At 36.7% G+C, this 27655-nt stretch overlaps 4 protein-coding genes across 8 annotated transcripts; 2 read left to right on the top strand and 2 right to left on the bottom strand.

Moving 5' to 3' along the window:
• The first annotated feature begins 953 nt into the window (after positions 1-953).
• On the top strand, positions 954-8355 carry LOC104121610 (protein MEI2-like 5). Of its 3 annotated transcripts, none has more exons than XM_009633645.4 (12): positions 955-1200; positions 2639-2782; positions 2882-3351; positions 4020-4178; positions 4307-4423; positions 4552-4703; positions 5586-5677; positions 5885-6830; positions 6912-6996; positions 7076-7144; positions 7362-7541; positions 7806-8355. In XM_009633645.4, exons 2-12 carry the CDS (start codon positions 2650-2652, stop codon positions 7935-7937), a joined length of 2535 nt encoding a protein of 844 aa, XP_009631940.1. In that variant the 5' UTR covers positions 955-1200; positions 2639-2649; the 3' UTR covers positions 7938-8355. The 3 variants fall into 3 exon arrangements, with proteins under 3 accessions (XP_018622204.1, XP_009631940.1, XP_009631947.1); XM_009633652.4 differs by lacking the exon at positions 955-1200 and adding an exon at positions 1241-1380; XM_018766688.3 differs by lacking the exon at positions 4020-4178 and having other exon boundaries at positions 954-1200.
• A 610-nt stretch (positions 8356-8965) lies between these two features.
• LOC104121591 (phytochrome E) lies at positions 8966-14541 on the bottom strand. 3 transcript variants are annotated; one of them, XM_009633621.4, is made up of 4 exons: positions 12289-14541; positions 10966-11767; positions 9947-10264; positions 8966-9542 (listed from the first exon to the last, which is right to left on the bottom strand). In XM_009633621.4, exons 1-4 carry the CDS (start codon positions 14375-14377, stop codon positions 9293-9295), a joined length of 3459 nt encoding a protein of 1152 aa, XP_009631916.1. In that variant the 5' UTR covers positions 14378-14541; the 3' UTR covers positions 8966-9292. The 3 variants fall into 3 exon arrangements, with proteins under 3 accessions (XP_009631916.1, XP_009631925.1, XP_009631929.1); XM_009633630.4 differs by having other exon boundaries at positions 9947-10243; XM_009633634.4 differs by having other exon boundaries at positions 9947-10240.
• Positions 14542-20362: 5821 nt separating this feature from the next.
• LOC104108079 (uncharacterized) lies at positions 20363-20800 on the bottom strand. The gene has a single exon (XM_009617058.1). The coding sequence runs from the start codon at positions 20798-20800 to the stop codon at positions 20363-20365; it is 438 nt and encodes a 145-aa protein (XP_009615353.1).
• A 2333-nt stretch (positions 20801-23133) lies between these two features.
• LOC138904928 (uncharacterized) lies at positions 23134-25199 on the top strand. The gene is made up of 2 exons (XM_070193423.1): positions 23134-23322; positions 24402-25199. The coding sequence occupies exons 1-2, from the start codon at positions 23134-23136 to the stop codon at positions 25197-25199; spliced, it is 987 nt and encodes a 328-aa protein (XP_070049524.1).
• Positions 25200-27655: the final 2456 nt, after the last annotated feature.

The following is a 27655-nucleotide window of genomic DNA, read 5'->3' as shown; positions in this document are numbered from 1 at the left end:
AAAGAATGGTAATATCAATGTGCAACAGATCCGTTCAGGTGATAATATGGCTGATTTGTTCACCTAATCTCTACCGACATCAACCTTCAAGAAACTAGTGTACAAGATTGGGATGCGAAGGCTCAAGGATGTGAATTGATGCTCTCATCAGGGGGAGTTAATACGCGTTGTACTCTTTTTTTCTTACAAGGTTTTGTCCCACTGGGTTTTCCTTGCAAGGTTTTTAACGAGGCAACCAAAAGGTGTATTTCTAAATATGTGTACTCTTTTCCCCTCACTAGAATTTTTTTTCCCATAGTTTTTTTTTTCTAATAAGGTTTTAACGAGGTACATTATCTATGGACATCCAAGGGGGAGTGTTATAAGAAAAATCAAATTATGGTGGATGTCTACTCTTCCTCCATGATCATCTCAAATGCTTAATGACATATTCAATGACATATTTCTATGCTTAATGACATATTCAATGACATATTTTTCTTCACTTTTCATGCCTATATAAAGGCCTTGTAATAGATAGGAAAATACACACAATTGAAGAAGAAAACCTCTTCCTTCTCTCTATCTCCATTTCTTGTTCATGTTTTACTAAATTACTTTTATTTCATAACAACATATCTTGTTCATGTTTTACTAAGTTGCTTTTATTTTATAACACCCATAAATTTTTTAAACGAAATATTTTTTCCCCCCACTCTGTGGACACCAGATCACATTTAAATACAATATACTAATTAAATAGAATTAAATACTCCCCAACCCCAACTCTTTTTTCTAATATTTTATACATGCAATAACTCTTTTAGCACCCCACCCCCCACTCTGCCCACCCCACCACCACGATTGTCCTCAATCATTCTTCTCTTTCTTCTTCACTTTGTCTTTCTCCAATCATCTCTTTCAAATTCTTTATTTATTTTATATATATATCCGTAAATAATCTCTTGCACTTTGAAGTGTGAAAATAGAAAAAGAAAAAAAGAAAGACATTTCTCTTTCTGCACGTCTGTGTGTGTGTTCATCTGTCCTTTCTTTTCTTTCTCTAGTTGGTATTCTACTCGATCGTGGTCCACTTTTTGTGGGTATTTTGTTTTTATAATTTTTTAGCCAAAATTTTATCTTTTTCTTTTCTTTGGAGTCTTTGCTTTGGTACCTTTCTGCTACTGTCCTCTGGCTTTGAACAATTGAACTGTTGTTGAGGTACTTTCTTTATTTTCCTTTTCTTTTTGCTGGTTTTGACACATATTCTGCTTCTCTTTTTACGAGTTGGTCTTGAAATTGAAGCTTGTGAACTGTTTTCGCGAGGCTGTTAATTGGTTATTTTTGCTTAGTCTAGTTTTCTAGGTTTTAACCTATGTGAGTTTGCATGAGGGGTTTCGGGTGAGCACTTTTCCATTTTTTGTTTGAACTTTTTTTAATTTTTTTAATTTTTTGGGTTTTGGGTAACTAATAGCCTGCAATTCTCCGGACAATTCTCCCTTTTCCGTGGTTGATGTTAATTTTGTATGTGGTTATATTGAGTTTAGAAAAAGTTGGGAACTTTGACTTTATTTAGGTGGTTTTGTAATGGAGTAAAGAAACAATCTTTAGGTGGTTTTGGAAGTAGTTCTTCTCTGTATATTAGGTGGTTTTGTAATGAAGTAAAGCAACAATCTTTGAAGAAACAATCCCTTGTTCTGTTTTGAGATGAATGAAGTTGACCATAAACCAATGCTGGTGTTTTTGCAGTTGTTTATCTATTTTCTTCTGTCTGATTGTTTATTTGTTAACTTTTATTGCTCAAACATCTTTGAAAGATATTTAGTACGGATTGGAGAGAGTAGATTTTTGCTAAGCAACCTATTCAGTATATCTTGGTCTCATTTAATTTTGTCATTACTAAAGTGGAAACAAGGAGTTGCAGAGGTTTTAAAAAAAGATTAGATCTTTAATTAGAGTTGGCATTTTTGGAGGATCCTGTGGGTTTAGGATTTTGAGGAGAGGACGAGAGGTATCTTGGACCAAGCGAAAGTTATTGCCTAATTGATGTAGTTGTGGACCAAAAAGGATGACTATCTTCTATGGCAAGAGTAAAGCTTTATCCATAAGTTTAAGAAGTAGAAAGCTGCAACAGTGGCAAGAGTTTAAATTGTGCAATTATCTTATTCTGTCTATAAGAGCTGCTAAAGAGCACTCACTGCCTTATCGACCAGTATTCTCATCCTGTATTTCATGCCTATTATGTTAATTTTTTTTGGTTAAGATCCTGTCTGGTTTCTTTAGCAAATCTATATGAATGTAGACTATGAAAACCTCCCATTCTTCAGAAAGAAAATGAATAATGCAGAATAAACTCACATAGAAAATGTGAAGGTGATAGCATAGGCTCAACCTCAAAGTGTTCCTTCCAGTTATGTAATGTTGAGAATATCAATTTACTATGTAGTATCGTACTATTTTATTTTAGGTAGTTTGCGTGCTTTTGATCTTAGCTGGATTGCTTACCAATGTTTTAATTTGGCCCTTTCTAGTTTCCTTGTGTTTGAAAAGTGTGGGACAGCATCGTGTGACCAATTTTTCAATGTGGGCGATTGTCCACTGAGATTCTCCATGAATGATACTGGATTTATTAATCGGCCCGACTTATGCTGCATTACAGATCCTTTAAAGATGCCAATGCTAAATGTATCGAAAGAAAAGGGAAGAACACCGTGGGAGGTTTTTCCAGGAGTTGATTCCATCCATGGCTCAAATGATGCTTCACTTTTTTCGAGCTCAGTGCCTGTTCTTCTACATGAGAAGCGTAGGAATACATTATGAGTCTTCTACTCATACTTCATTTGCCTATTTTCTTTGAGAAAATCTCACATCCTTTTAATTTCCTTGAAATTCTTGGTAATAGTGAAATTGAGTGAGGTGGACGATGGTCATCAGTCCGTTGATGACGCATCAGCCAGCTTGAAGGAAATTCACCCCGATGTAGAGGTTGAGGAGCTGCTGGATGATGCTGAAAATTGTGCAATTGGAAGCTTGCTTCCTGATGACGAGGATGAACTTTTAGCTGGCATAATAGATGGGTTTGGCCCTAGCCAATTTCCCAATCACGTAGATGACTTGGAAGAATATGATCTTTTTGGAAGTGGAGGAGGCTTAGAATTGGAATCTGATGCTTATGAAAACTTAAACTTCGGTATATCGAGAGTGAGTCTGGCTGATCCTGTTGTTAGCAATGGAGCTGCTCATGTTGGATTTTCAAATGGTGGGGCAACTGTTACTGGAGAACATCCACTTGGAGAGCACCCTTCGAGAACATTATTTGTTCGCAACATAAATAGCAATGTCGAGGATTCAGAGCTAAGAAGTCTCTTTGAGGTTAGTTACTCACGGCGTACACTGTGTAGCTATTATTATTATTATTTTTAATTTTCACGCGAACTACTCTTCCAGTTTGTCAGTGCTCTATCCTAATGGGAGTTCCCTGCATTTGTAATACTGCTTTCTCTAGTTAGGGATTGATTTTGTTAGTCGGTTTTGCAATTGATCTAAACATATATTGCTCTTCCGTCATCTTTTCTGAATTGCTGGACGAGTATTTCTGTACAACAAATTTTCTTTTCTGCAAGTAATACTTCAGGATGTCTTTTGCTTTTTCTGGAGGCAATACTGATTCTGATTTATTTTTTCTTTCTCTAGACTTGATCAGTTGAACTGCCTTAAGGTTTTGCTTTTTCTTGTTGATACAATATAGTGATATTCTGCTTATTCTGAGTTTCTCTTATAGTGATAGCATACCTATCTCTGTTAATGAGATGTATCGAGTTGTTGGGGAAACCTGCTATCTTATTACTCTATGAGCTGCAAATTAAACTTAACAAGGAAAATGTCAAAGCCCTGGCCTAATGTGTTTGCAGTATCACATCTGAGTTTACTGGTTGTTTGACAGACAAGAAATGTCTTGGAAAGTTGCTGATTTATTAGGTGTTTTTTCCTTCTTATAATCCGTTTCCACTTTTGACATACTTTTTGTTTTTGGTAATTAGCAATATGGTGATATCCGGACTCTCTACACTGCGTGTAAGCATAGGGGCTTTGTCATGATATCCTACTTCGATATTCGTGCTGCTCGAACTGCACTGCGAGCATTGCAAAATAAGCCACTGCGGAGGAGAAAACTAGACATACATTTCTCCATCCCAAAGGTGGTGATTTGCCGGCTGCTTTTAGTGGTTTACACAATTATATTGTATGTTACATACCTTTTGCTGACTAACCTCCTCCCTTCTCCTATTACTCTTCTTCTCTCCACCTCTCAATGTACATATATCAGGATAACCCCTCAGACAAAGATATGAACCAAGGAACTCTTGTGGTATTTAATCTGGATCCATCAGTATCAAACGATGACCTCCGCCAAATATTTGGGGCTTATGGTGAGATCAAAGAGGTCAGAGACTCAAATAGTCGAATCATTTATTTCTCATTTTACTCCATCTATTCATTTCCCCTCATGTGCTACCTCAAAGGGCTAGTTGAATTGTAGTATATGTGATATCCCAGTTTCTCTCATTGCAGATAAGGGAAACACCACACAAGAGGCACCATAAGTTTATTGAATATTATGATGTTAGAGCTGCAGAAGCTGCCCTTAGGTCCTTAAATAGGAGTGACATAGCTGGCAAGCGCATAAAACTTGAACCAAGTCGCCCTGGAGGAGCTCGTCGAAAGTGAGTAATCCACTATGATTTGTTTTCTTGATCAAAAGAAAACTAGAATTTGTTTTCTAACAATTTGGAAGCTTAAAGTAGTCTTTTCTGGTTCATGAGCTTCACTAACCTTTTGCTGTTACTAGCATCCAGAACAACCTAGTTACTTTTCATTTACACCTATCCTTCTGCTCTGTTGTCACAAGTGTCTGGCTATGTTCTCCTATTTTTGATAACCGAGAAATCCCCGAGGTCCAATGGCACACGGTTCGAAACTCGGTGTTTCTGTTTTCCCTTTTCTTTTTGCTTTGTTCCATTTCGCTAAATTACTGAATTAGATTACAGGATGATGATCAGACCAGCAAGCTCCCCCAATCTCCCCCACCCCCACCAAAGCAAAGGTAAAAAGGAAATAACTGAAGTAGTCAAGTGAAATGAGGAAAGTAATAGTAGCATAGACATCTACAAGTAAGTGTAATTACACCAACTTACAATGGCGTGATGGCGTCCCTTTGCATACTCTCTTCTCTCCTTGGTTTAAACCATGTTTATTTTAAATACTGAGATTCTTGTGCATCTTTAAGTGGGCTACTCACCAGCTGCTGCTTCTCCTTCCTTCTGGATGCTTTTTTCCTCTCAGCCTTTTTATACCCTCGAACTTGAGCTCTTGTTGAACACGCCATATAATATTATCAGTTTGATATCATCTAAATTCTAGAGCTTCTTGATGTTTATGACGAGTCTTTTGGTTGGGTGTTCCTTCAACAAATTTGAGGTTGCACTACTTTGAGCTTGTTGATGTTTATGATGCTTCTGTTTTTGGGCTGTTACATATCTGGGTTCAGTTTATTGAATCTTGAGTCTGATCTAGGCACACTTTTCTTCTTTATGCTGCACTTGTAGTTCTACGTTGCAATCAAATCAAGAACCTGAACAAGATGACTCTTGGACTTTTCGGCACCCATTGGGTTCCTCAATTGGTAATTCCTCGCCGGGTAAGTTTACTGAGTGTTTCCACTTCTGTGTAATGCTGAAACCATTTAAGGTTCTTCTTTCCCTTCTTTTTGTGCCTGTTGTTCTTTATTTTTTATTTTTTAAATTTGGGTTGGCTGAAAAGGGGGCAGGGGATGGACTTAATTAATTAACTTCTTTGATTGCAGTTATACTATCTGATAGTATGGGCATTCTTATATTTCTGGCAGGTAATTGGCCACAGTTTGGCAGCCCTATAGAGCATAGCTCCATGCGAAGTCCTGGCACTTCACCGGGCTTTAGATCCCTGAGTCCCACAATGGGCAATAATTTACTTGGTTTAGCTTCAATTTTGCATCCTCATGCATCAAATTCCTTGAGGGTAGCACCTATCAGTGAGGATCACAGAATGGGCGGTCATGCAGATCTCCCTAATGGTTCAAACCATGGTGTTCCCTTCCATCAGTCTCATTCTTTCCCTGAACCTAAGATAAGCCAGTTCAGTGGAACAGTGTCATCTTTGGGTACCTCAAATTCAAACAGTTCTGCTGTTGAAACACTATCAGGACCACAGTTTCTTTGGGGCAGTCCAAAGTTGCAACCTCAACAGAGTAATTCTTCATCCTGGAAAGCCCAGGCTTTGGCGAATGTTTTTACATCTGGTGGTCAGGGTGACATGTTTTCCTTGTCAAATCATCAGAAGTCTTTCCTCAATTCATCTCAGCACCATCATCATCACCTTCACCATGTTGGATCTGCTCCATCTGCTCTTCCCTTTGATAAGCACTTTGGTTTTTACCCAGACTCTCCAGTCTTAAGTCCAGGTTTTAGAGGTATTGGTATAGGTCCTCGTGACGGAAGTTTGATGGTTAACTATGGTGCTCGTACCACTTTGAATTCTGGTGTTGCTGTTCCAGGGAATATGTCAAACAATGGTTCTCCTGGGTTTGGCATGATGTCTTCCCAAAGACTTAGTCCTTTATTCCTAGGTAGTGGTCATTTCCCAGGACATGCAGCTTCTAGCTTTGAGGGGCTGACTGAACGCAGCCGCACTCGACGTGTTGACAATAATGCGAACCAGATGGACAACAAGAAACAGTTTCAACTTGACTTGGATAAGATTAGATCTGGCGAAGATACTCGGACAACTTTGATGATTAAAAATATTCCTAATAAGTAATAGCAACTTCTAAATGCTTGTACCTTGTTAAGTATAGCTTATTTTTGTCTTGGTGACTTGACATTGTCTTCATCCAGGTACACCTCCAAGATGCTTTTAGCTGCTATTGACGAACAACATAAAGGCACTTATGATTTTCTGTATCTGCCAATTGACTTCAAGGTAATCCTACTAAAGTAGTTAGGATTATGTGGTGTATTCTTTTTTCCCAAAGTCTGATGAAACTTCTTGTTTGCGGCAGAATAAATGCAATGTGGGATATGCATTTATCAACATGGTGTCTCCATCACTCATTATCCCATTTTACGAGGTTTGTTTTTGTCCATTCTTTTAAACGTAGTGTATAACTTTCTTTTTCTTAAAGTAATTGAGCTATGAGCATTGAAGCTAGTGTCTCCTTGTTTTATAGTTCCCACCTTCCCACTTAAATATAAAGATCGCTATGCCTTCTTGATTGCCTTTCCTTCTATTGTATTTGTGCTGATGTTTTGAAGGAAGAGTGTGTGCTGAGTATTCAATTTCTGCAGGCACTTAATGGAAAGAAGTGGGAGAAATTCAATAGTGAGAAAGTGGCTGCTTTGGCTTATGCTCGGATTCAGGGAAAGACGGCCCTTGTAGCCCACTTCCAGAATTCAAGTTTGATGAATGAAGATAAGAGGTGTAGGCCAATCCTTTTCCACTCAGAGAGCTCGGAATTAGGGGATCAGGTAATATAACCGTCTCATTAAGAATTAAAGCATGCAAAATATAACTACAGTTGTTGTGCATTATGATTCTGCTTGCTTCCCAGATATGTTCTGTTTGGTTTCCTGGTTTTAGCTTGTTTCGTGTTCGTCATGTCAGCTGGCTTTGATTTTTTTCCTCCTAGTTTTCAGGCTATGTGATTGGATTTTCTTATCGAGATGATAACATTGAAACTGCAACTTTTGCATCAAAACACAATTATAGCAATGATGAAAACTTTCATGCAGATTGTTCAAGAGCATCTTTCATCTGGATGCTTACATATTCATCAAGTCTGTCGGTCAAACGAGTCAGACTTCCTGGAGTCACAAGGTAGCCCTCCTGAGGAGGATCCAGTTGACGAACTAGAGAATAGCTAGCATTGGCGTTTCACAGTTTTTTCTTGCGGCTTGAAAAGTTTGCAGCTGTTAGTAAGTGTCGATAGACATATGTAGAGTAGCTTGATTCGAGGCACAAAATAGAAGTATGACGTTTTGTATTATAGTGAGTAGGTGTTTTCGGTTAGAAATCTCTTAAGAGGAAGAGGGTTCTGAATTATGTGGAATCAAAGCATCTGCAGTTCTTGATGTTGTAATCTTTTTTGCAAATTGAGATAGCAAATTCTATCTCAATATAGATTGCAATGTTGTAGTTTTGTAACATTTTTTGGTGGTTGGCCGTTGGAGTAAAGAGCGGATGCTTGATTTGTACAGTGGGAGGAAAGCTGACTGTTATTTTGTGTCAAGTATTTTGGTATTTATGGAAAACCTGCACTCCTTTTCTAGGGAGAATTACATATCTTACGAGATTTCTGTAACACGTTTTTAAATATTAAATAAACTTCTCTTGAGACCATTTTGTACATTTTTTTTGAGAAGGTGACAGATTTCATTATACGGTTAAATTGCTCCTCATTTGTTCGATATTTTTTGGTTGTTATAGTGAAATATTGTTATAGATGACATATATTATAACATATATAAAGATGTCTGATTGTATTAAAAGATATCTTTAACACAAAGATTGTGCTACGGAGTTAAAAAGGTGTTACAAGACCCAAAAAGTTGCAAAAACAATCTTGTAGCAGCTACAAGGAATCAATGAGACTATTTTGTACCTCTGCAATAACAATTTGTATTTATGAGGTTTGTTTATAGTTTTTACACAAGAAGCAAGCATTTAATATAGCGTGTACAATATTAAAAACACGCGTTTGATATTGAATGGGAAAAAGATTTGCTTTCAGTAATATCATAGATATTAATTATAACTTGATGGATCCATTTTCCATTTCCAGCTCTGGACAAGTTATTCCAAAAAAAGAAAAAGCCAAAGATTATTGGCGCCACTTATAAAAACATATTTCAAGCAAAAGGTATAAAGAACTCATTTTGATATATTTATTCAATTCTTTGAAATGAAGAAGCTTTTCTATTCAGGAAAACAGCATTTTGGAGCGTTTTATTGAGAAGATAATTTTAGAGCATCCTGATACAAATAATATACAGCATCCATTTACATAAATGACCACATGAAAAGATAATATCCTATGCTGCTGATAATAACATGTACAAGGCAGGAGAATCAGAATCAACTCCACGGCTCTGTGGGCTCTAGCATTTATACTTATTGCCATACAAGTATATAAAAAAACTGATCTGCAGCGGAGAGTTAAAATGTACCATTAAATATGACTTAGGACATTCTACCTGCATCCAAATTCGGACCATGTTGTCTAAATTTCCATCTTTTCAGTTCCATCCGAATCTGGACCATGTTGTGTAGATTTCCCTGTTTTGAGTTCCAGGTCTATTAGGAAATAACATTTGTTTTCCTCTCTGACATAGCGGACATGCCCATTCATCATATTGACAAGTTTCTGGGAAAAATTTAGCGCGATTCCTTCTTGTGTTGTCCCTCTATTTCTTCCTCCAGACATGTCTTCGATTAGAGCAGCCGGTAGTCCTTGGCCAGGGTGAGTCATTCTAGAAAATTAAAAGAGTTGCATAACATTTATCGATAGAAGTCATTTTATAATACATACATAAAGTTATTGTAAGGCTATAGAAAAATAATTGTGGCTCGGGGGAAGGGGAGAGATTAAAGTTCTTCACAAGGTGGTTGGTTTCGAAGACTACAACAAAGATGTTAACAGTTACAAAAGAAGACAACTGAGAATGTTCTTCGTGTTTTTCTTCTCATCTCACTTGAAAGATTCAAAGCGAGTATTTGAGAACAAAAAAAAATTCAGATAAGTGAATAAAGCACTGTAATAGCACTTCTATGGGTTAACATTATACGTTGCATGAAAGGACAGACAGCAGACAAAATGAGTAAGTTCATGTTGTGTAACAAACCATCAATAGATAAATAGCTCTAATCATGTTACCTGAATTGGAGATGGATAAATTCATTTCCATCTTGTATGAGTTTCAGACCAGGTAACACCTTGATTTCCACCCAACCATCCGGGGAAGGTGCATGATGCACTATACTAAGCAAGAAATCTGAGAGAATAAGCTGAAGCTTAATTTGATCACCATATAGAGGAAGAGTCTTGATCTGGTCAGGAATATCATGCAGCAGTTGTAAATTTTTTTCCTTGAGCAAAATCATTACTTGACTCACAATAGCATCCACAACATTTCCTAGAACGAATTCCTCCATGTTTAGCTCCACTTTGCTGCTAAAACCAGGAGAAAGTAATCTGCATTTAGCAAACCTTTTAAACAAGCTAATAGCATGGGGATGATTTGAAGTAAATCACAGGGGTTGAAGAAGCAGAAAAATTACCAACACAAGAAAGTCACAGGAAAACAAAACAAGAGTAACTAAGAAGAATCAACATAAATATATGTGGAGTCTTATTGTTGCACTGGCGAATACAAAAGAGTCTTTACTGTAGCTTTTAGAAGAAAAGTGAACTTTTAATGGGTTTGCGGTCTTTTGGGTACTTCTCTCTGTTTTTTCTTGGGGCTCCTGTAAACTGATCGCATGCGTCTGGAAAGCTGTTTTCCAGTAAAATTAGCAGATAATAAGTACCAGCTTCTCAAGACTGGGATACAGTGTCCAAATATAGCTCATCAACAAAAGAAGTATCAATAGGAGGCCAAGCAAATAGGAATAAGAAGTTGCAGCGTAGCAAAATTCAAGCAAATTACTCTCTAGTTGAATCTACAGAATTTAATTTAAACCATGATAAGGGAAGAGTTGGTGTAGTGGAAAGAAGAGAGGTAACCGCTACTCTGTAACCACTGGATGAACAACCTATTCAGAAGGTCTTTGAAGAAAGAAAATGGTTCTCTGAGATCATATACGAGATTTCCTCTATCATAAAGTGATAATCAGTTGAGTATAAAAGAAGATATAGAATTATTTTAATCAGGGTTCATATAGAAGAAGCATTACCCATCCTCTATTCTTCCAAAATCCATATTGTCAATAACAGATAGTATCTGTTTCTCACAGGCTTCACTTGTCTCCAGAAGCTGCTTCTGATTATCTGAAACACAGGTTGCTTCAAGGAGTTTATGGGTAAACTGGATCCCGTTCAATGGATTTTTCATCTGCTGTCGGATATAAGAAAATTCTTTAATTTTTGAAAGGGAGTCTTTATTGTCTTGTCTCTCATCCGATGCCTCTGGGTCAACCAGTGTAGGCTGCAAGAAGCAGAAACACCCAATTATATTCCCATGCTCATCAGTTCTCTTGTTTGCTGTTAGGAACACTTCCACAAACTCCCCTGTCCTATTAAAAAAGCCAAATGGAAGCTTTTTGGTGTCATGGCCACTAATTGCTTGGTAGAAAAGAATCATAAATTTGGTAACGGCATCTTGTCCCCTAAGACGACAAAGACCACCAAAAACTTCACCAGGAAGTGTCCTCCCCAGGATCTCATATCTTGTCCAACCGGTCAACCTTTCCATCGCTGCATTCCACTCCGAACAGCAAGCATTTCCATCAGAAGCAAATATTGGTGGAATCAGTGGATTAAGACTTTGTACAATAGCCTCATAATCTCCTTGCAACTGAATAAATTTATCCATGACAGCTTTTTCAGGAGTGACATCTTGAGCCACAAAGCACACGCCAACAACATCATTTTTGTGGTCCCTGCTTGTGCAGGTATTAGTCACAAGGTATAAAACTGATTTTGGTGGATCTTTCCCAAACCTTCGCAACTTTATTTCCACATTTTTGTCCTCCTCACCTGAATCATAAGTTATCACAAGTTACAATGAGAGAGGGGGGGAGGGGGAGGGTGCGAGAACAAGCACTGAGAAACGTGGGTGAAAGCTAGTATTTTATGCTCGCTCTAGTCTTCAGTCAATATTGATTTACCTAGAAAAGGAAAAGTGGTCCTGTGCAATTAAAAGAGTGCACTGAAAGAGTAAGCTAAGCTTCACTATACGGTGGAGATGACTGATTAGTCATTGCTGAAAGCACAGTATTGCCCCAAATGTAGATATGCAGATAACTGTGCATATGTTGTAACATACAAGATGACAAGCCAATTCAATAAGTGTAGGTAAAAGAAGTGTAAGTAGCCAATTCTCTTACCAGTAGGCATGAATTTCAAATCTAAGAAGGTAGACCATCAAGTATAGACTGCAGTGCATAAAGAATGAAGATAAAAGAACACAATGAACACACATATAGAGAATTATAGCCATCGGATGTAAAGCATGTTTCCAAATTATAATGATAACTATTAAGGCTAAAAAGAAATACCTAACAGAGCTCTATGTAGAACTTTTTCAACAGTTTCATGTGAATCTTCATGAGCAATATCATTAATGAGAGACTTTCCAATAGCTTCACTAGCTTGCAACCCTGTCAAGTCAGCAATCTTCCCATTCCATCCATTTATTAAGCCAGATAGATCAACTCCAAAAATTGGAGCAGTGGCCGTCTCAATCAACCTAACCATTTCCATTGCCACAGAACTAAGTTCATCCATGCTTGGACCATCAGCATCATTCTGTTGAGAAGAAGTCATAGTTTTCAGAGAACTGTTCTCGATTTCTTGAATTGATTCTCTCATTATGATTTGTAGAGAATGAATGGCATTAATCTCCGGAACATCCCAAGGCATACTTCTACTTTTAACCACTTCAAGAAAGGCATTAAATGAAGATCGCGGGTGCATTTTTCCTCCATCATCTCTATCATCTGGATGATGCTTAGCACCTCCCCACTTGACTTCCTTTGCCGTGTGAGACCTGAACCAGAATAGGAAATCCTTGGAAGTAATTCTCGCAGTAGCCATGCCACAAACTTCATCTCCCAGTAAAGTTGCACCAGGATAACCAGCATCTGCAAGACTGTCCGTACTTAAACCTGTCGAGTCCTTATGAGTGCCTAGCAACCACTCTGCAATATCTTTAACTTGTGCTTCAGTTGGTGTCACCCCAAGCAACCAACATTTTCCACCGTAATAAAGTGCAGCTCCATCGCACTTGACAAGATCCATAATACTAGGGGATTGTGTTACAATGCCAAATGGAACATCTCGAAGAAGCATGTCACATAATAAGGTCTGCATTTGGAGGGTTTTCTTCTCCGCCAACTGTGATGCTAATTGGAGCTCCATATAAAGCTGCAGGCCAAATGCCTGCATGAAGAATTCACATGCATACCGAAGTGGGAAAGGCACATAGCGGGGAGTACTGTGATGACAAACAACCAAACCCCAAAGCTTCCTCAAATCACTGCTATTGATAACTACTGACATCACCAACGATGAAATAGATCCCATGTTGGCCATATACTGTGCATGGCAGCCATGAGGTGATCTAAGAGTCGAATTTACCAAGCAGAGAGGCCGCTTTAGTTCTTCACTCTGAACAATCTTAACAGGCTGTGCATTGCAATCACATATCATCCTAATTCTGTTCTGCTTGAACAAGAACCGGGCAGCTTGGGGGATATCTGTTGCAGGATAATGCAAGCCCAAATAAGGTTCCAATTCTGATCTCCTAATCTCAGACAGAACTTCACCATGATTATCATCATGAAACTTATAAACCATCACCCTATCATATCCAGTCAGCTTCTGCACATCTTCCACCACTGTATCACACAGAACCCCTATATCTCCACCAGGTAGTGACTGCAACCTAGATATCGACCGGACAGCCAGTTTTTGTGACTGCACTGCCCCAGCAAGCAGCAATGCAGGGTCACTAGAATTAGCAGGCTCTAAATCAATCACAATCCCCACATCAATCCTGTGAAGTATAGCATAAAAAGGCTTATGGGTACTCCTAGAATGAACCCATATAGGGTTCAACAAAGAGATTTCCCTAGAAGTCATGGCTTTAGCCAATGAAGCCCCAGAAGAAGGGGTGAAAAGGGTTCTAGCATCAACACCAATCAAAGTAATCAACTTTGATGACTCAGCAATCTTAAAACCTAACATATCAAAGCAATTCTCACTGTAACCTATAATCTTGAAAGTATGTTCCTCAATAGCAAGCATACAACCAAATGGTTGAACAAGCCCACCCCTTTGAATTCTTGAAAGATAAGAAGTGATTTCTTCTTCATTGGCATTATCCTGAGGTGCATAAAGTACTGATCTTGAATAATTAAAGGACTTACCAGAGACACCAGACTGTTCAAACTCAGCCATGAGCTTAGCATCAGCATTGTACTGAGCCATAGTTGCCTTGCTAGTATTGTTGTTGTTGTTGTTGTTCATGTTACTAGCAGCAGAGGAAGAAAAGGTTGAATCTTTGTTAGAATTCTTGTTGTTTTGGAGATTATGGCTAGTGGGTCTTGCTTTTCTTTTGGTTTTGCTGCTGCTCTGAAACTCCATTTTATGAGGTATTGATAAAAATGGGTTATTCTTAGAAACTGATCAGGTGGGTTCAGTACGAAGAGCAGATGGTATTCTATCATGTCTGTACTTGATTCTCTTGTTTGTGCCCTCCTTGTAGCGTCACACATATCTCTCTCTCTCCAATACAGGGTTTATCTTCTTGTAATTATGTCATTATAGCTTTCTAATCACTGTCTTAATTCATGTTCATGGATGACATTTTTTGTTTTGTTTTTCGATTTGGCCTCGACTAAGCCCCCTTTTTTTAAAAAAAAAATTAAAAAATATATTTATCCATGAAATTTTATAAATTTTTTAAAAAAATCGAAAATGATTTTTTCAAAAATCAAAAATTAGTTTCTATCACTTTTTCAAAATTTTCAGAATTTTTTTTTTCCGCTCACAAAACTGTAATATTTTTTCAAGTTAAATGCATGTTAAAAAATTATCATTTTTCAAATTCGGACTCGCGATGCTAAGAGTCATCAAAGGGGGAGAAGGTTGCTCCTTACCGGAATTTTTTCCATCCTTAAATTACGGTACTATTTTGAAAGTATCTATTTCATATTATAATTTATCTAGTTTTGAATATCTAAATTTCATAATCAAGATATTATCAAACCATAATTCAGTTTATTTTGACTAAAATAGTTAAGTTGACCATTATTAGCGTAGCAAAGCAAAACATTTACTTTGAAATGGAGATCGAGATACGAGCATGATTTACTCGCATCAAAACATTGTGTAAAGCTTGTTTGGATCAGTAAACTCAATATTTTTGTGAATAGCTTAAATTGTTTTAAGATAGTTGTTTCACTGCTAATTTTTACAGTAAACCCCTTAAAGGATAATACATGAGATGAATATATTCTCCAAAAGTCTAAAACCTTATTTTTTAATGTGATTCATTCTTCTACATATGCAGTTAGCGGGTCAATTGGTTTTGTGACTCATTACAAACTTGTATTTAGTTTTATGACCTCATCTCTTTTTTTTTATACATGGAAAATTTATTTTTACAGATAAAAAATTTTTATTTTACACATAAGAGATCCAAAAAAGATATTTTCTTAAAAAGAATTATTGGCTTAAAACCTCTTTTGAAATACAGCTATAATTCTAGAACACAGAATTTCATAATCATTTCTGGCACGTGTAAGGTAAATATCATCTTCCCAAGAAAAAATGGAAACTTAGGTTTATTCACTTATAGCTATAGGTGAGAACTAAAATAAATACGTATGAAATAAGAGTTTTAGATGAATTTTTATGAACCACAAATTTAAAGGTTTTAAAGTTGAGAGGTATTGTTGTCATATTAGTAACCATAGAAGCTGGGAAAGAAGAACGACTTATGAGAAGATTGTAGGGCCTTGGCCTTTGATGGACTGAAAGATTCCTTAAAAAACTATGGCTGAGAAGGGGACAGACATCAAATCGTTTGGCAAAGTGCAAAAAGACATTAAAGGTCACGTCCAACAATTATACCGTACGAAATTTATTAGAAAAAACACCGTCAAATTCTTGTTCTGTCATAAATTATAACTCAAAGTAACAATATATAACAAGAAAAAATAAGCTAAAAAATATATAGAGAAAGAGAGAAGAAATTCTTATTTCTTAAAGAGAGAAGAGATTCTTATTTCTTCTTCAATTATGTATATTTTCCTATCTATTACAAGACCTTTATATAGGCCTGAAAAGTGAAGAAAATATGTTATTGAATATGTCATTACACATAGAAAATATGTCATTAAGCATTTGAGACGAAGATCATGGAGAAAAAGTAGACATCCACCATAATTTGATATTTCTTATAACACTCCCCTTGGATGTCCATAGATAATGTGTCTCGTTAAAACCTTATTAGAAAAAAAAAATTCTAGTAAAGGAAAAAGTGTACACATGTTTAAGAATACGCTTTTTGGTTGTCTCATTAAAAACCTTGCAAGAAAAATCTAGTAGGACATAACCTTGTAAGGAAAAAAGAGTACACCGCGTATTAACTCCCCCTGATGAGAACATCAATTCACATCCTTGAGCCTTCGCATCCCAATCTTGTACACTAGTTTCTTGAAGGTTGACGTCGGTAGAGATTTGGTGAACAAATCAGCCATATTATCACTTGAACGGATCTGTTGCACACTGATATCACCATTCTTTTAAAGATCATGTGTGAAAAATAACTTTGGTGAAATGTGTTTTGTTCTATCTCCTTTTATGAATCCTCCCTTCAATTGAGCTATGCATGCTACATTGTCTTCATACAAAATTGTGGGTAGTTTGTCACACTTCAAACCACATTTGTCTCGAATTAGGTGTATTACAGACCTCAACCATACACATTCTCGACTTGCTTCATGAATAGCAATTATCTCAGCATGTTTAGATAAAGTAGCCACGATTGATTGCTTAGTCGATCGCCAAGATATTGCAGTGCCTCCACATGTAAACACATAGCCAGTTTGAGATCGAGCCTTGTGTGGATCAGATAAATACTCAGCATCGGCATAACCAACAAGATCGGAACTGCAATCATTGCCATAAAATAAGCCCATATCGGTAGTCCATTTTAGATACCGCAATACATGTTTGATTCTATTCTAATGTCTACTTGTAGGAGCAGAGCTATATCTTGCTAAGACATTAACTGAAAAAATTATGTCAGACCTTGTAGTGTTAGAAAGATACATTAGTACACCAATTGCACTATGATATGGTACTTCAGGACCAAGAAGCTCTTCATTCTTTTCTTGAGGTCAAAACGGGTCCTTATTCACATCAAGTGATCGAACAACCATCAGAGTACTTAATGGATGTGCTCTATCCATGTAAAATCGTTTCAATACCTTTTCTATGTAGGCAGATTGATGAACAAAAATTCCGTTTGCCAAATGTTCAATTTGTAAACTGAGACATAATTTTGTCTTTCCGAGATCTTTCATCTCGAATTCCTTCTTTAAATAATCAATTGCCTTTTGGAGTTCTGTAGGAGTTCCAATAAGGTTTATGTCATCAACATATACGGCAAGTACAACAAACTCCGATGTTGTTTTCTTTATAAAAATACATAGACAAATGGAATTATTTATATAACCTTCCTTTAATAAATATTCACTAAGGCGGTTATACCACATTCTTCCTGATTGCTTTAGACCATATAAAGATCTTTGTAATTTGATTGAAAACATTTCTATGGACTTTGAATTATGTACGTCAGGCATTTTAAATCCCTCGGAAATTTTTATGTATATCTCATTATCAAGTGAGCTGTATAGGTAGGCTGTAACCACATCCATTAAATGCATATCAAGTTTTTCATGAACAACAAAACTAATGAGATAACAGAACGTTATAGCATCCATAACAGGAGAATACGTTTCTTCATAATCGACACCAGGCCTTTGTGAAAATCCTTGTGCAACAAGGCGTGCCTTATATCTTTGTACCTCATTTTTCTCACTTCTTTTACGTACAAAGACCCATTTATAGCCAACGGGTTTAACACCATTAGGTGTTTGGACTATAGACCCAAAAACTTCACGTTTTGCAAGTGAATCCAACTCATATTAGATTGCTTCTGCCATTTTGGCCAATCACGTCTTTGTCGACATTCTCCAACAAGTTGAGGTTCAAGATCCTCATTATCTTGCATAATGCTAGATGCAACATTGTATGCAAAGACATAATCCACCACTATATTCAATCGATTCAAATTTGTCTCAATATCGATTTGATTTATTGATAGTTCCTTATTTTCTTGAGTCTCAGGTTCATCGATATCCTCATGAATTTCAGGATTGGTTAAATCATGGGTTTCTTTATGAGACTCTTTCGTAGTGTCATCTTGATCATTTATTTTCCTTTTTCTAGGATTTCGATCCTTAGAACACAATGGTCTGCCACGCTTTAGGCGTGCTTTTGACTCATTAGCTATAACAATAGAAGATTTTTCAATAGGGACATCAATACATATATGTGATTTCGTTATCCTTTTCAGATCCGTAAATGCATCTGGCATTTGATTTGCTATTTTTTGCAAATGGATAATCTTTTGCACCTCTTTTTTCACAAATAGAGGCACGTGGATCAAGATGAGATAATGATGGATTTTTCCACGAAATTTTCCGTTTGATTTCACCAATTTCTCCCCCTAATTTTGGAAAAAATGCCTCATCGAATCGACAATCTACCACTCGAGCAGTGAACAAATCTCTCGTTAATGTTTCGAGGTAGCAAATAATGGAGGGCGATTCAAACCCAACATATATTCCTAACCTTCTTTGGGGACCCATCTTGGTGCGATATGGCGGTGCTACAGGCACATATACAGCGCATCCAAAAATTCTTAGATGGGATATATTAGGTTCATGACCCAAAACTAATTGCAATGGGGAATATTTATGATAATTTGTCGGTCAGAGACAAATTAGCATTGCTGCATGCAAAATGGCATGACCCTAAACATAAGTGAGTAATTTCGTTTTCATGAGTAACGGTCTTGCTATCAATTGCAGACGTTTAATCAAAGACTCTGCAAGGTCATTTTGAGTGTGAACATGAGCTACATAATGTTCCACTTTTATCCCAATTGATAAGAAATAATCATTAAATGCTTGGGATGAAAACTCAGCAGCATTATCAAGTCGAATAGACTTAATTGGATTATTGGAAAACTGTGCCCGTAATCGAATTATTTGTGCAATTAATTTTGCAAACTCAAGGTTACGAGATGACAATAGGCACACATGAGACCATCTAGAAGATGCATCTATTAAGACTATAAAATATCTAAATGACCAACTAGGTGGATGAATAGGTCCACAAATATCCCCTTGTATACGTTCCAAAAACGCAAGGGACTCAATCCCAACCTTTGTTAGTGATGGTCTAATAATCAACTTGCCTTGATAACAAGAAGTGCAAGAAAACTCATTATTTAAAAGAATCTTTAAATTCTTTAATGGATGCCCATTTGAGTTCTCTATAATTCGTCTCATCATAATTGATCCAGGATGTCCCAATCGATCATGCCAAAGTACAAAAATATTAGAATTAGAAACCTTTTGGTTTACGATAAAATGTGCCACAATTGTACTAATTCTTGTCCAATACATGCCACAAGATAAAGATGAAAATTTCTCAATAACCCTTTTATGGCCAGAGACATTCTTGGTAACAATGAGATATTCGAGATTATTCTCATCTATTGTCTCAATATGAAATCCATTTCGACGGATATCTTTAAAACTCAACAAGTTCCTCTTGGACTTGGAGGAGAACATTGCATTCTCTATGATAAGTAGTGTTCTCTTAGGCAGAGTTATATTAGCTCTTCCGGAGCCTTCAATTAGATTACTACTACCAAAAATTATAGTAACATCTGCCTTACACATACTTAAATGAGAGAAATATTTCTTCTCTTTGAATATTGTATGTGTTGTACATGAATCAATTAAGCAAATATTTTTACAATTGAACTTTGATCCAAGTTTGCTTTGAAAGATATCCATATTTTCTTCCCATGGTTTGACATACAAAAGAAGTATATGAATAAATATTAGTATTTTTAGAGAAAAAGAAAAAGAAATAAAGTTAAACCAATAATTCAATAGTGACCTTTTAATGCATTTTCTAGCAAATTCTAATTATTATACAAATAATTACGCAACAAAAATAATACAATTATAAGTACATGAATTTTTTTTTAAGGGTGAAGTAACAAAAGTTGTTCCAGGGTGCTTGTAAACCTCTTCTTAAAGAGAATTAAAGTAACGTAAAGGAAAATCAAAAGGAACTAAAAGATCAGTGAGACTAGGACACTAATTACTTAGATATTACTCCTTGTTTGTGAAATTTATGAAATTTAGGAAATACATATATTTTAAAAAACTACATAAGAAGTATTATTAAGTGTAATAAATATTACAAGATGTTTATTCATTAGATACTACGAATATGAAAACATAAAAATCAAAATGCTCAATCATCTTTAACCATAGATCCATCACCGATCGAGTGATTTATTTTTCCATCAGGGTGCTCAAAAAAATCTGCCACATCTAAGTGAGTGATGTCAAATTCATTGTCATAGACAAAATTAGCTTCAGGAGCTTTATACTTTAGAGAAGCTTGATAAAGCTCAACCAAATATTTTAGTATGCGATAAATATTTGCCCAATGCCCTTTTCTACCCCAACGATAACATTCAGTTTCTGAACCATTTGCCCTTGGCCCTTTCCACTTTTGGTGGTTATTTTTCTTTGGGGGGTGATTAACACCAGAAAAATTTCTTCCTTGGTCACGGCCACGACCACGAACAGGGCCACGACCTTTTTCACGCTTAGAATAATGGGAATACACCTTATTCACTTCAGGCAATGGTGTAGACCCAGTGGGTCGATTTTCGTGATTTCTCATGAGCAAGTCATTATTTCGTTCAGCCACAAGGAGAAGAGAAATCAACTCAGAATACTTCTTGAAACCTTTCTCTTGGTACTGCTATTGCAAGACCATATTGGATGCTTGAAACCTTGTGAACGTTTTTTCAAGCATATCATAATCAGTGATAGTATCTCCACAGAGTTTCAATTTAGAAGTAATTCTGAATATCGCAGAATTATATTTAGAAACAGACTTAAAGTCTTGGACCCTCAGATGAGCCCAAATCATATCGTGCTTGTGGAAGAGTAACCAACTTTAAGTTGTCATATCTTTCGTTTAAGCCATTCCACAAAATAAGTGGATCTTTGACTGTGAGATATTCTATCTTCAACCCTTCATCAAGATAATGGCGCAAGAAAATCAAGGCCTTAGCACAGTCTTGGGTAGATGCTTTATTTTTTTTCTTTAATGGCATCTCCAAGACCCATTGCATCTAAATGAATTTCAGCATCCAACACCCATGTCATATAGTTCTTGCCCGAAATTTCAAGGGCAACGAACTTTCTTTTCATAATATCAGTCATAATTAAAAGAGGAGAAAAGTTATACCTTAGTCTTCTCAAAGAGATCCTTGAGACGGTAGAGTCTCGTGATGATAACATGTTATAAAATATAACTCAAAGTAACAATATAGAACAATAAAAAATAAGCTAAGAGATATAGAGAGAAAGAGAGAAAAGATTCTTATTTCTTCTTCAATTGTATATATTTTCCTATCTATTACAAGGCCTTTATATAGGCATAAAAAGTGAAGAAAATATGTCATTGAATATGTCATTAAGCATTTGAGATGAAGATCATGGAGGAAGAGTAGACATCCACTATAATTTGATATTTCTTATAACATGCTCTATGTAATCTTCTACTTTAATGTATAGCGTGTTTGGCCAAGTTTTTTCAAGTTCAAAAACATTTTTATCAAATTTGAAGTGTTTGGTCAAGCTTTTAGGAGAAAAAAAGTGCTTATGAGGAGAAGCAGAAGCAGTTTTGGAAAAACAGAAAAAAATAGCTTCTTCCCATAAGCACTTTTGAGAAAAATACACTTAGAAGCACTTTTTAAAAACTTGGCCAAACATTAATTGTTGTTTAAAGTACTTTTTAAATTAATTAGCCAAACACGAACTGCTTTTCACCAAAAATATTTTTGAAAAAAGCACATTTGAAAAAAAAATACTTCTCGAAATAAACTGATTTTTTCAGCTTGACCAAACGGGCAATCACTCTACATTGGTCTAAAACAAGCTACATAGGACCTTCAAAAAACAATAGACAAACAACTAAGCATGTTTTTAGTTTCCCCGACATCGAACAACCGCTCAATTAGTAAGGGGAATCCAATTGCAAGGAATTGATCGGAGATAACATATACTTGAATGGAGAGATGATCACTCAACTTTGCGAAATTGATCATCAAAGTCATATAATTATTTTTTACCTAGTTCTATTAAATGAACATTTTTGCTGGATTTTATATTTTTCGGTGAGATTTAATGACATGGCAAAAAATAATTTTAAGAAAAAATTATTAGAAACACTAATTCAAAACATGAACTATTTAAAAATCCAACTCATCCATTTACCCAATACGTGAACCATCCCACAATATATGGATCAACTTTATTGTATTGGGTAAAATATGTTATGACATGTGGTCATCCGAGAAAATGATACGTGGAGCCCAAGACAAGGGGATGACTCAAGACTGAAGACAACTGTTTCGTTTGTCACCGGAAAGAATAATGTTCATCAAGATGTGATAAATGCTCTTCTCCTGGTAGTATTCAATAGAGAATATTCATAGCATTAAGAGCAGTTATCCGTTACAAGGAATTTGGCATTTATGTTCACCGTTACATCTTCATAAATGCCCCTCATAATTGACATTAAAGAAAAGCACGACCCTAAGGCCTTCTTCATAGCTATAAATAGTGAGCTCAGTTGTCATTGTAAGGGGGAGGAATTTTCTGTCAAACTTGTACTATATTTTATACAAAAGTTAATCCAATCTTATCTTCTGATTTCTCGATTCTTTTGTTGTTGTGCCCGAAAACCTTATCCCCGAAATTGTTGCTTCTGCTGTTTCGTCTATATCTTAAGGTTAAGTATTGCGTAACTCTTTAATTATTTACTTATTTCAGGATCAAATTAATTCACTTATCTAGAAACCATGTATAAATTCAATTGTACTGTTTTACGGATAAACAGTTTGGTGCCCATAGTGGGGCCTAGATAACCGTGTAATTAAATTGATCCTTGCCTTGTTTACTAACGTGTTTTGATCATTTTTGTTTTAGAAAAAATCATAAGAAATGACAGATAACACTGTTAACAACACGTACAACCCCGAGATTCGAGGGGATCAGCCACATTCCGAGGACTCAATCAGCGATACCCATAACGAAGAGAGTGACGCTACACCAGTGCATGACATACAGTATCCTCGACATATTCGGGGGACCACTCCCGATGACGCTGATGAAGAGCATGTCGTCGATGCGGTAAGGGTCTTGCAAGAGCAACAAGCGATCATTCTAGGTCACCTCACATGACAAGATAAAGTTATGATGGAGTTGAAGCAAGTGTTGTCGCGAGCTTCAAATAATGCAAACAGACGGGATCCGATCCCTCCCGGGATTCCCATGAATCAAACAACGCGGAGGATCGACAACAACACTCCCAGGGGTAAAATTGGCTCCGATGGGGCAGGGGGGAACTGATCTGGTCTCAACAACAAGAATGATACTTTCAAGAATGAATTTTTATGGTTCATGAGGGAAGTAAATGATGGCATGGACCAGATCCCGGGTGCGCCACCAGTGTTGAAAGGCCCGGACTCGAAGAAGTATACTCAATTGTCGTACAAGCCAAGTGCGGCACCAGACTTAATCGAGAAACGGTTCAAAATGCCTGAAATGCCAAAATATGACGGAACTTCAGACCCCCAGGAGCATATTAACACCTACACAACAACGATAAAAGGAAATGATTTAGCTCCTCACGAAATTAAATCTGTGCTGCTGAAGAAATTTGGAGAAACCCTCACGAGGGAGGCCTTGACGTAGTATTCGTTGTTACCCGAGTATTCCATAGATTCCTTCGAAATGCTTGCGGATTCTTTCATCAAGGCCGACATATTCAGGATAGCGTAAGGAGAGTCCGAGCTACTACGAGAGTTCGTTACCCAATTCTAGAAGTAGGGAATGTTGCTCCTGGCTGTCCCGGATGAATGAGCGGCTGAGGCTCTCACCAAATGGTTGAATCCGAGGAGTTCAGACGCTTCCCGGAAATTGAAAGAGAGCCTACTCGAGTTTCAAGCAATGACCTGGGCGGACGTCCACAACCGGTATAAATCAAAAATAAGGATCGAAGATAATCAGGTTGGTTTTTCATCGTCGACCAAAGGATGGGAAAAGAATAAGGAAAAATAAAAGGATGATTATGACACGGACATGCGGACTTCGAGGGGCCAGTTTTGCCTTACGAACGAACCGAAGGCCGCAACAGATGTTTTCGGACAACGGACATGTTCCCAATCGATAGGAGGACCGATCACGATAGGAATAATCGATCATTGCAGGATAAAGAAGTGGCAGGATCACAAGATCCTTCCTACCCCAAGTTATCAGAATATAACTTCAACGTCAGTATAATGGAATTGGTATCGGCCACGAGAAACATCAAAGAAGCACGGTTACCAAGACCGATAAGATCTGATTCTAACCAGAGGGATCCCAACTTGTTGTGTGAATACCATGAGACGAATAGCCACCGGACAGGGGACTGTCGACATCTCCGGGAGGAAGTGGCAACGTTACTAAAGAATGGTCACCTTAGAGAATTCTTGAGTGACCGAGCTAAGAACAATTATGGTCATAACCGAGACAACGCGGAACCCTTGAAAGCGATAGAAGATCCCCCACATCAAACAATCAACATGATCTTCGGAGGGAACGATATTAACGAGGTCACCTTTACAGCAACAAAGAAGACAAAAGTATCAATAATGCATAACAAAAGGCTTCGGGAAGACGATATCACTTTTACGGAGGAGGACGCAGACAGATTGCTGCTACCACACAACGACGCATTGGTAATTTCCTTAAATATGCTAGATTATAAGATTAAACGTGTTTTAGTGGATCCAAGTAGTTCGGCTAATATCATACAACGGAGAGTATTGGAACAAGCTAAACTCACCGGAAGCATTATTCCGGTCACAAAGCTCCTCGCCGGATTCAACCTCGCAAGTGTGACAACTCGGGGAGAAATTTTATTACTCACAAACGCTGAAGGAGTAATAAAAATAACTCTTTTCAAATTAGTAGATGGTGATATAGGATACAACATCATTATGGGAAGGCCATGGTTGCACTAGATAAAAGTTGTACCATCAACATATCATCAATTGCTGAAGTTTCCGACACCCGGGGGAATTAAGCAGACAAGGGGTGACTAACCAGCGACAAGGGAGATGAATGCAATTTTGTTCTCCAGTAGCAAAGGAAAGTAACACGTGGCATAGCAATTACATGGCCCGGCACCTACTCCTGAACTAAATAAAATTAGCTGGGCATCGGAAGATAATCAAGTGCCGAGATATTTCCAGGTTCCAGAAGAGACCGATGTGACGAAGTACACAACGGAAGAGCTGGAGCAAGTAGTATTGTTCGAGGAATTCCTAGAAAGGAAATTCCATCCGGGGACAGGACTGCACCCGAAACTCAGGTCCAACTTCATTAAATTCCTTAAATTTAACGCTGATTTTTTTGCATGGTCGTGTGAGGATATGACCGGTATCCCGACAGAGGTAGTCGTACACAAGTTAATCTTGGATCCTAACATACCTCCGGTAAGACTAAAGAAGTGCCCGATCGCCAAATCCAGAAATAAATTCGTCAAAGAAGAGGTAACCCAGTTACTTAATATCGGTTCAATTGGGGAGGTAAGATATCTAGACTGGCTAGCTAATGTAGTAGTAGTTCCTAAAAAGAATAATAAGTTTCGCATGTGCGTAGATTATAAACATCTTAATAAGGCATGCCCGAAAGACTCGTTCCCACTGCCAAACATCGATCAAATAATTGATGCCACAGCCGGGCACAAGTTAATGAGTTTCCTCGATGCTTATTTCGGGTACAACCAAATTAAGATGAACCCGGAAGATCAGAATTTTTTTTTGTTTATAACAAGTTTCGATAGATATTGTTACAATGTGATGCCCTTCGGGTTGAAAAACACCGGAGCCACTTATCAACGGATCGTGAGCAAGATATTTGAAAATTAAATAGGAAAAACTATGGAAGTTTGTATAGACGATATCCTTGTTGAGTCTTCAAATGCAGGTGATCATCTTAAACATCTGCAAGAGGCTTTCGACATTCTAAGGAAGCATAATTAGGGGTGTACATAGGTCGGGTTGGTTCGAATTTTGCAATTACCAAACCAAACCAATTGTATCGGATTTTTAAATCTATAGACCAAACCAAACCAACAAACGTCAGGTTTTTCAATATCGGGTTTTCTCGATTTTTTTCGGGTTTTTTCAATAAACTTGTGCTCCAAATATTTCTATAATCCTAAATACAATTTTACCAATAACAACTATGTTTTTTATTTTTTAGCATTTACCTCAACTATGCTAGTCAATAGGCTGTATGGTTCCGATTTAAGTTCTAATAGAAACTTTAATCAATCATCCCTCCTTTTCCAAAGATAATTGAGCTTTTCAACTAATATTAATTATGCCAACGCAAAAATACCAAAAATATAAACTGCATATCATATTGCACTCTACATAAGAATTATCACGAACTTTTTAAGAGTAGACATTACACCCAAGAGTCCTAAAAAATAAACAAAAAAAGAATATATTAAACTCTAAGAAGTTGGGCATCTTAGTAGATATTACAGCTAGAGGAGCATGTTTCCAAAATACTTGTAAAGGCATAATGACCTCACTTCCAGTCATTGAGAGATATGTTGCAGTTTTATCCTTTCCGTTAGGATAATTTTTGCAATACCTGAAATATTTGTAAATAATTAAATATTTTAGGCCCACGAAGGTGATAGACAACTTTTTATCTTTCATGACCAAAATCTCATAACAATAAAGGTCTTTACTTTATAAATTATTTTTCACTTTACACCAAAATGCTAATAAAAGCTTAAAGCAATTGACCTATCCAACTTTAATTGAACCTTAGATTAATAATTAGAAAGAGCAGGTTGGAGTATCATGGACAAATCAATTGCTTTAAGTATTGTAAAAAGTCTAATTTCTTCAATTGTCAAATCAACTAAACCTTAGAGAAACAATGTAATACAAAAGCTTCTTAATCGATTAAAAACCATGCACCAACTTTCTTTTAATTAATTACCTTGAAATAGTAAAGATTCCAAAAATAGTCATGAAGCAAATTGTAGTTAACTATCCCTCTAATCAATCATCAAAGGCGAGTCTTCATATTCTGAAAGAAAAGAAATAATTAACATATTTAATATTAAATAATATAAAAAAATAACTATACTCATTAACAATTGAATATAAATTATTACCTTCTTGAACTTGCTCAATTTTCTGGACTTCCTCTAACATGTCTTCAAACTTATATTCCTTGGAAGGTGATCGTATCCATTGTTGAGTGCAAATAAGTGCTTCTACTGTTTGTGGTGTTAAAGAACTACGATATAATAATCCAGAATTCGCCCACCTGTACTAAAAGCTTACTCCAATGCAATAGTAGAAATAAGAATAGAAAGAACATCCCTTGCAATCTTTGAAATAATTGGGTATTTACTAGATGAAACTTTCCACCATGCCAAGATATTAAA

The sequence above is a fragment of the Nicotiana tomentosiformis genome, chromosome 2, assembly GCF_000390325.3.
Source record: "Nicotiana tomentosiformis chromosome 2, ASM39032v3, whole genome shotgun sequence".
NCBI lineage: Eukaryota > Viridiplantae > Streptophyta > Magnoliopsida > Solanales > Solanaceae > Nicotiana > Nicotiana tomentosiformis.
The sequence above is the reverse complement of the archived record's forward strand: the minus strand, read 5'-3'. Positions and strand labels throughout refer to the sequence as shown.

Bases quoted from the DNA above. Each gene is read 5' to 3' on its own strand.
- LOC104108079 (XM_009617058.1), bottom strand. From the start codon at position 20,800: ATGAGAAATCACGAAAATCGACCCACTGGGTCTACACCATTGCCTGAA.
- LOC104121610 (XM_009633645.4), top strand. From the start codon at position 2,650: ATGCCAATGCTAAATGTATCGAAAGAAAAGGGAAGAACACCGTGGGAG. The intron at 7,145-7,361 runs GTTTGTTTTTGT...CAATTTCTGCAG, and splicing joins TCATTATCCCATTTTACGAG to GCACTTAATGGAAAGAAGTG. The intron at 7,542-7,805 runs GTAATATAACCG...ACTTTCATGCAG, and splicing joins GCTCGGAATTAGGGGATCAG to ATTGTTCAAGAGCATCTTTC.
- LOC138904928 (XM_070193423.1), top strand. From the start codon at position 23,134: ATGACAGATAACACTGTTAACAACACGTACAACCCCGAGATTCGAGGG. The intron at 23,323-24,401 runs GTAAGGGTCTTG...CGATCATTGCAG, and splicing joins AAGAGCATGTCGTCGATGCG to GATAAAGAAGTGGCAGGATC.
- LOC104121591 (XM_009633621.4), bottom strand. From the start codon at position 14,377: ATGGAGTTTCAGAGCAGCAGCAAAACCAAAAGAAAAGCAAGACCCACT. The intron at 11,768-12,288 runs GTATTTCTTTTT...CTTATGATTCAG, and splicing joins TCTACATAGAGCTCTGTTAG to GTGAGGAGGACAAAAATGTG. The intron at 10,265-10,965 runs GTAATGCTTCTT...TGCTAAATGCAG, and splicing joins TTTGGAAGAATAGAGGATGG to ATTACTTTCTCCTGGTTTTA.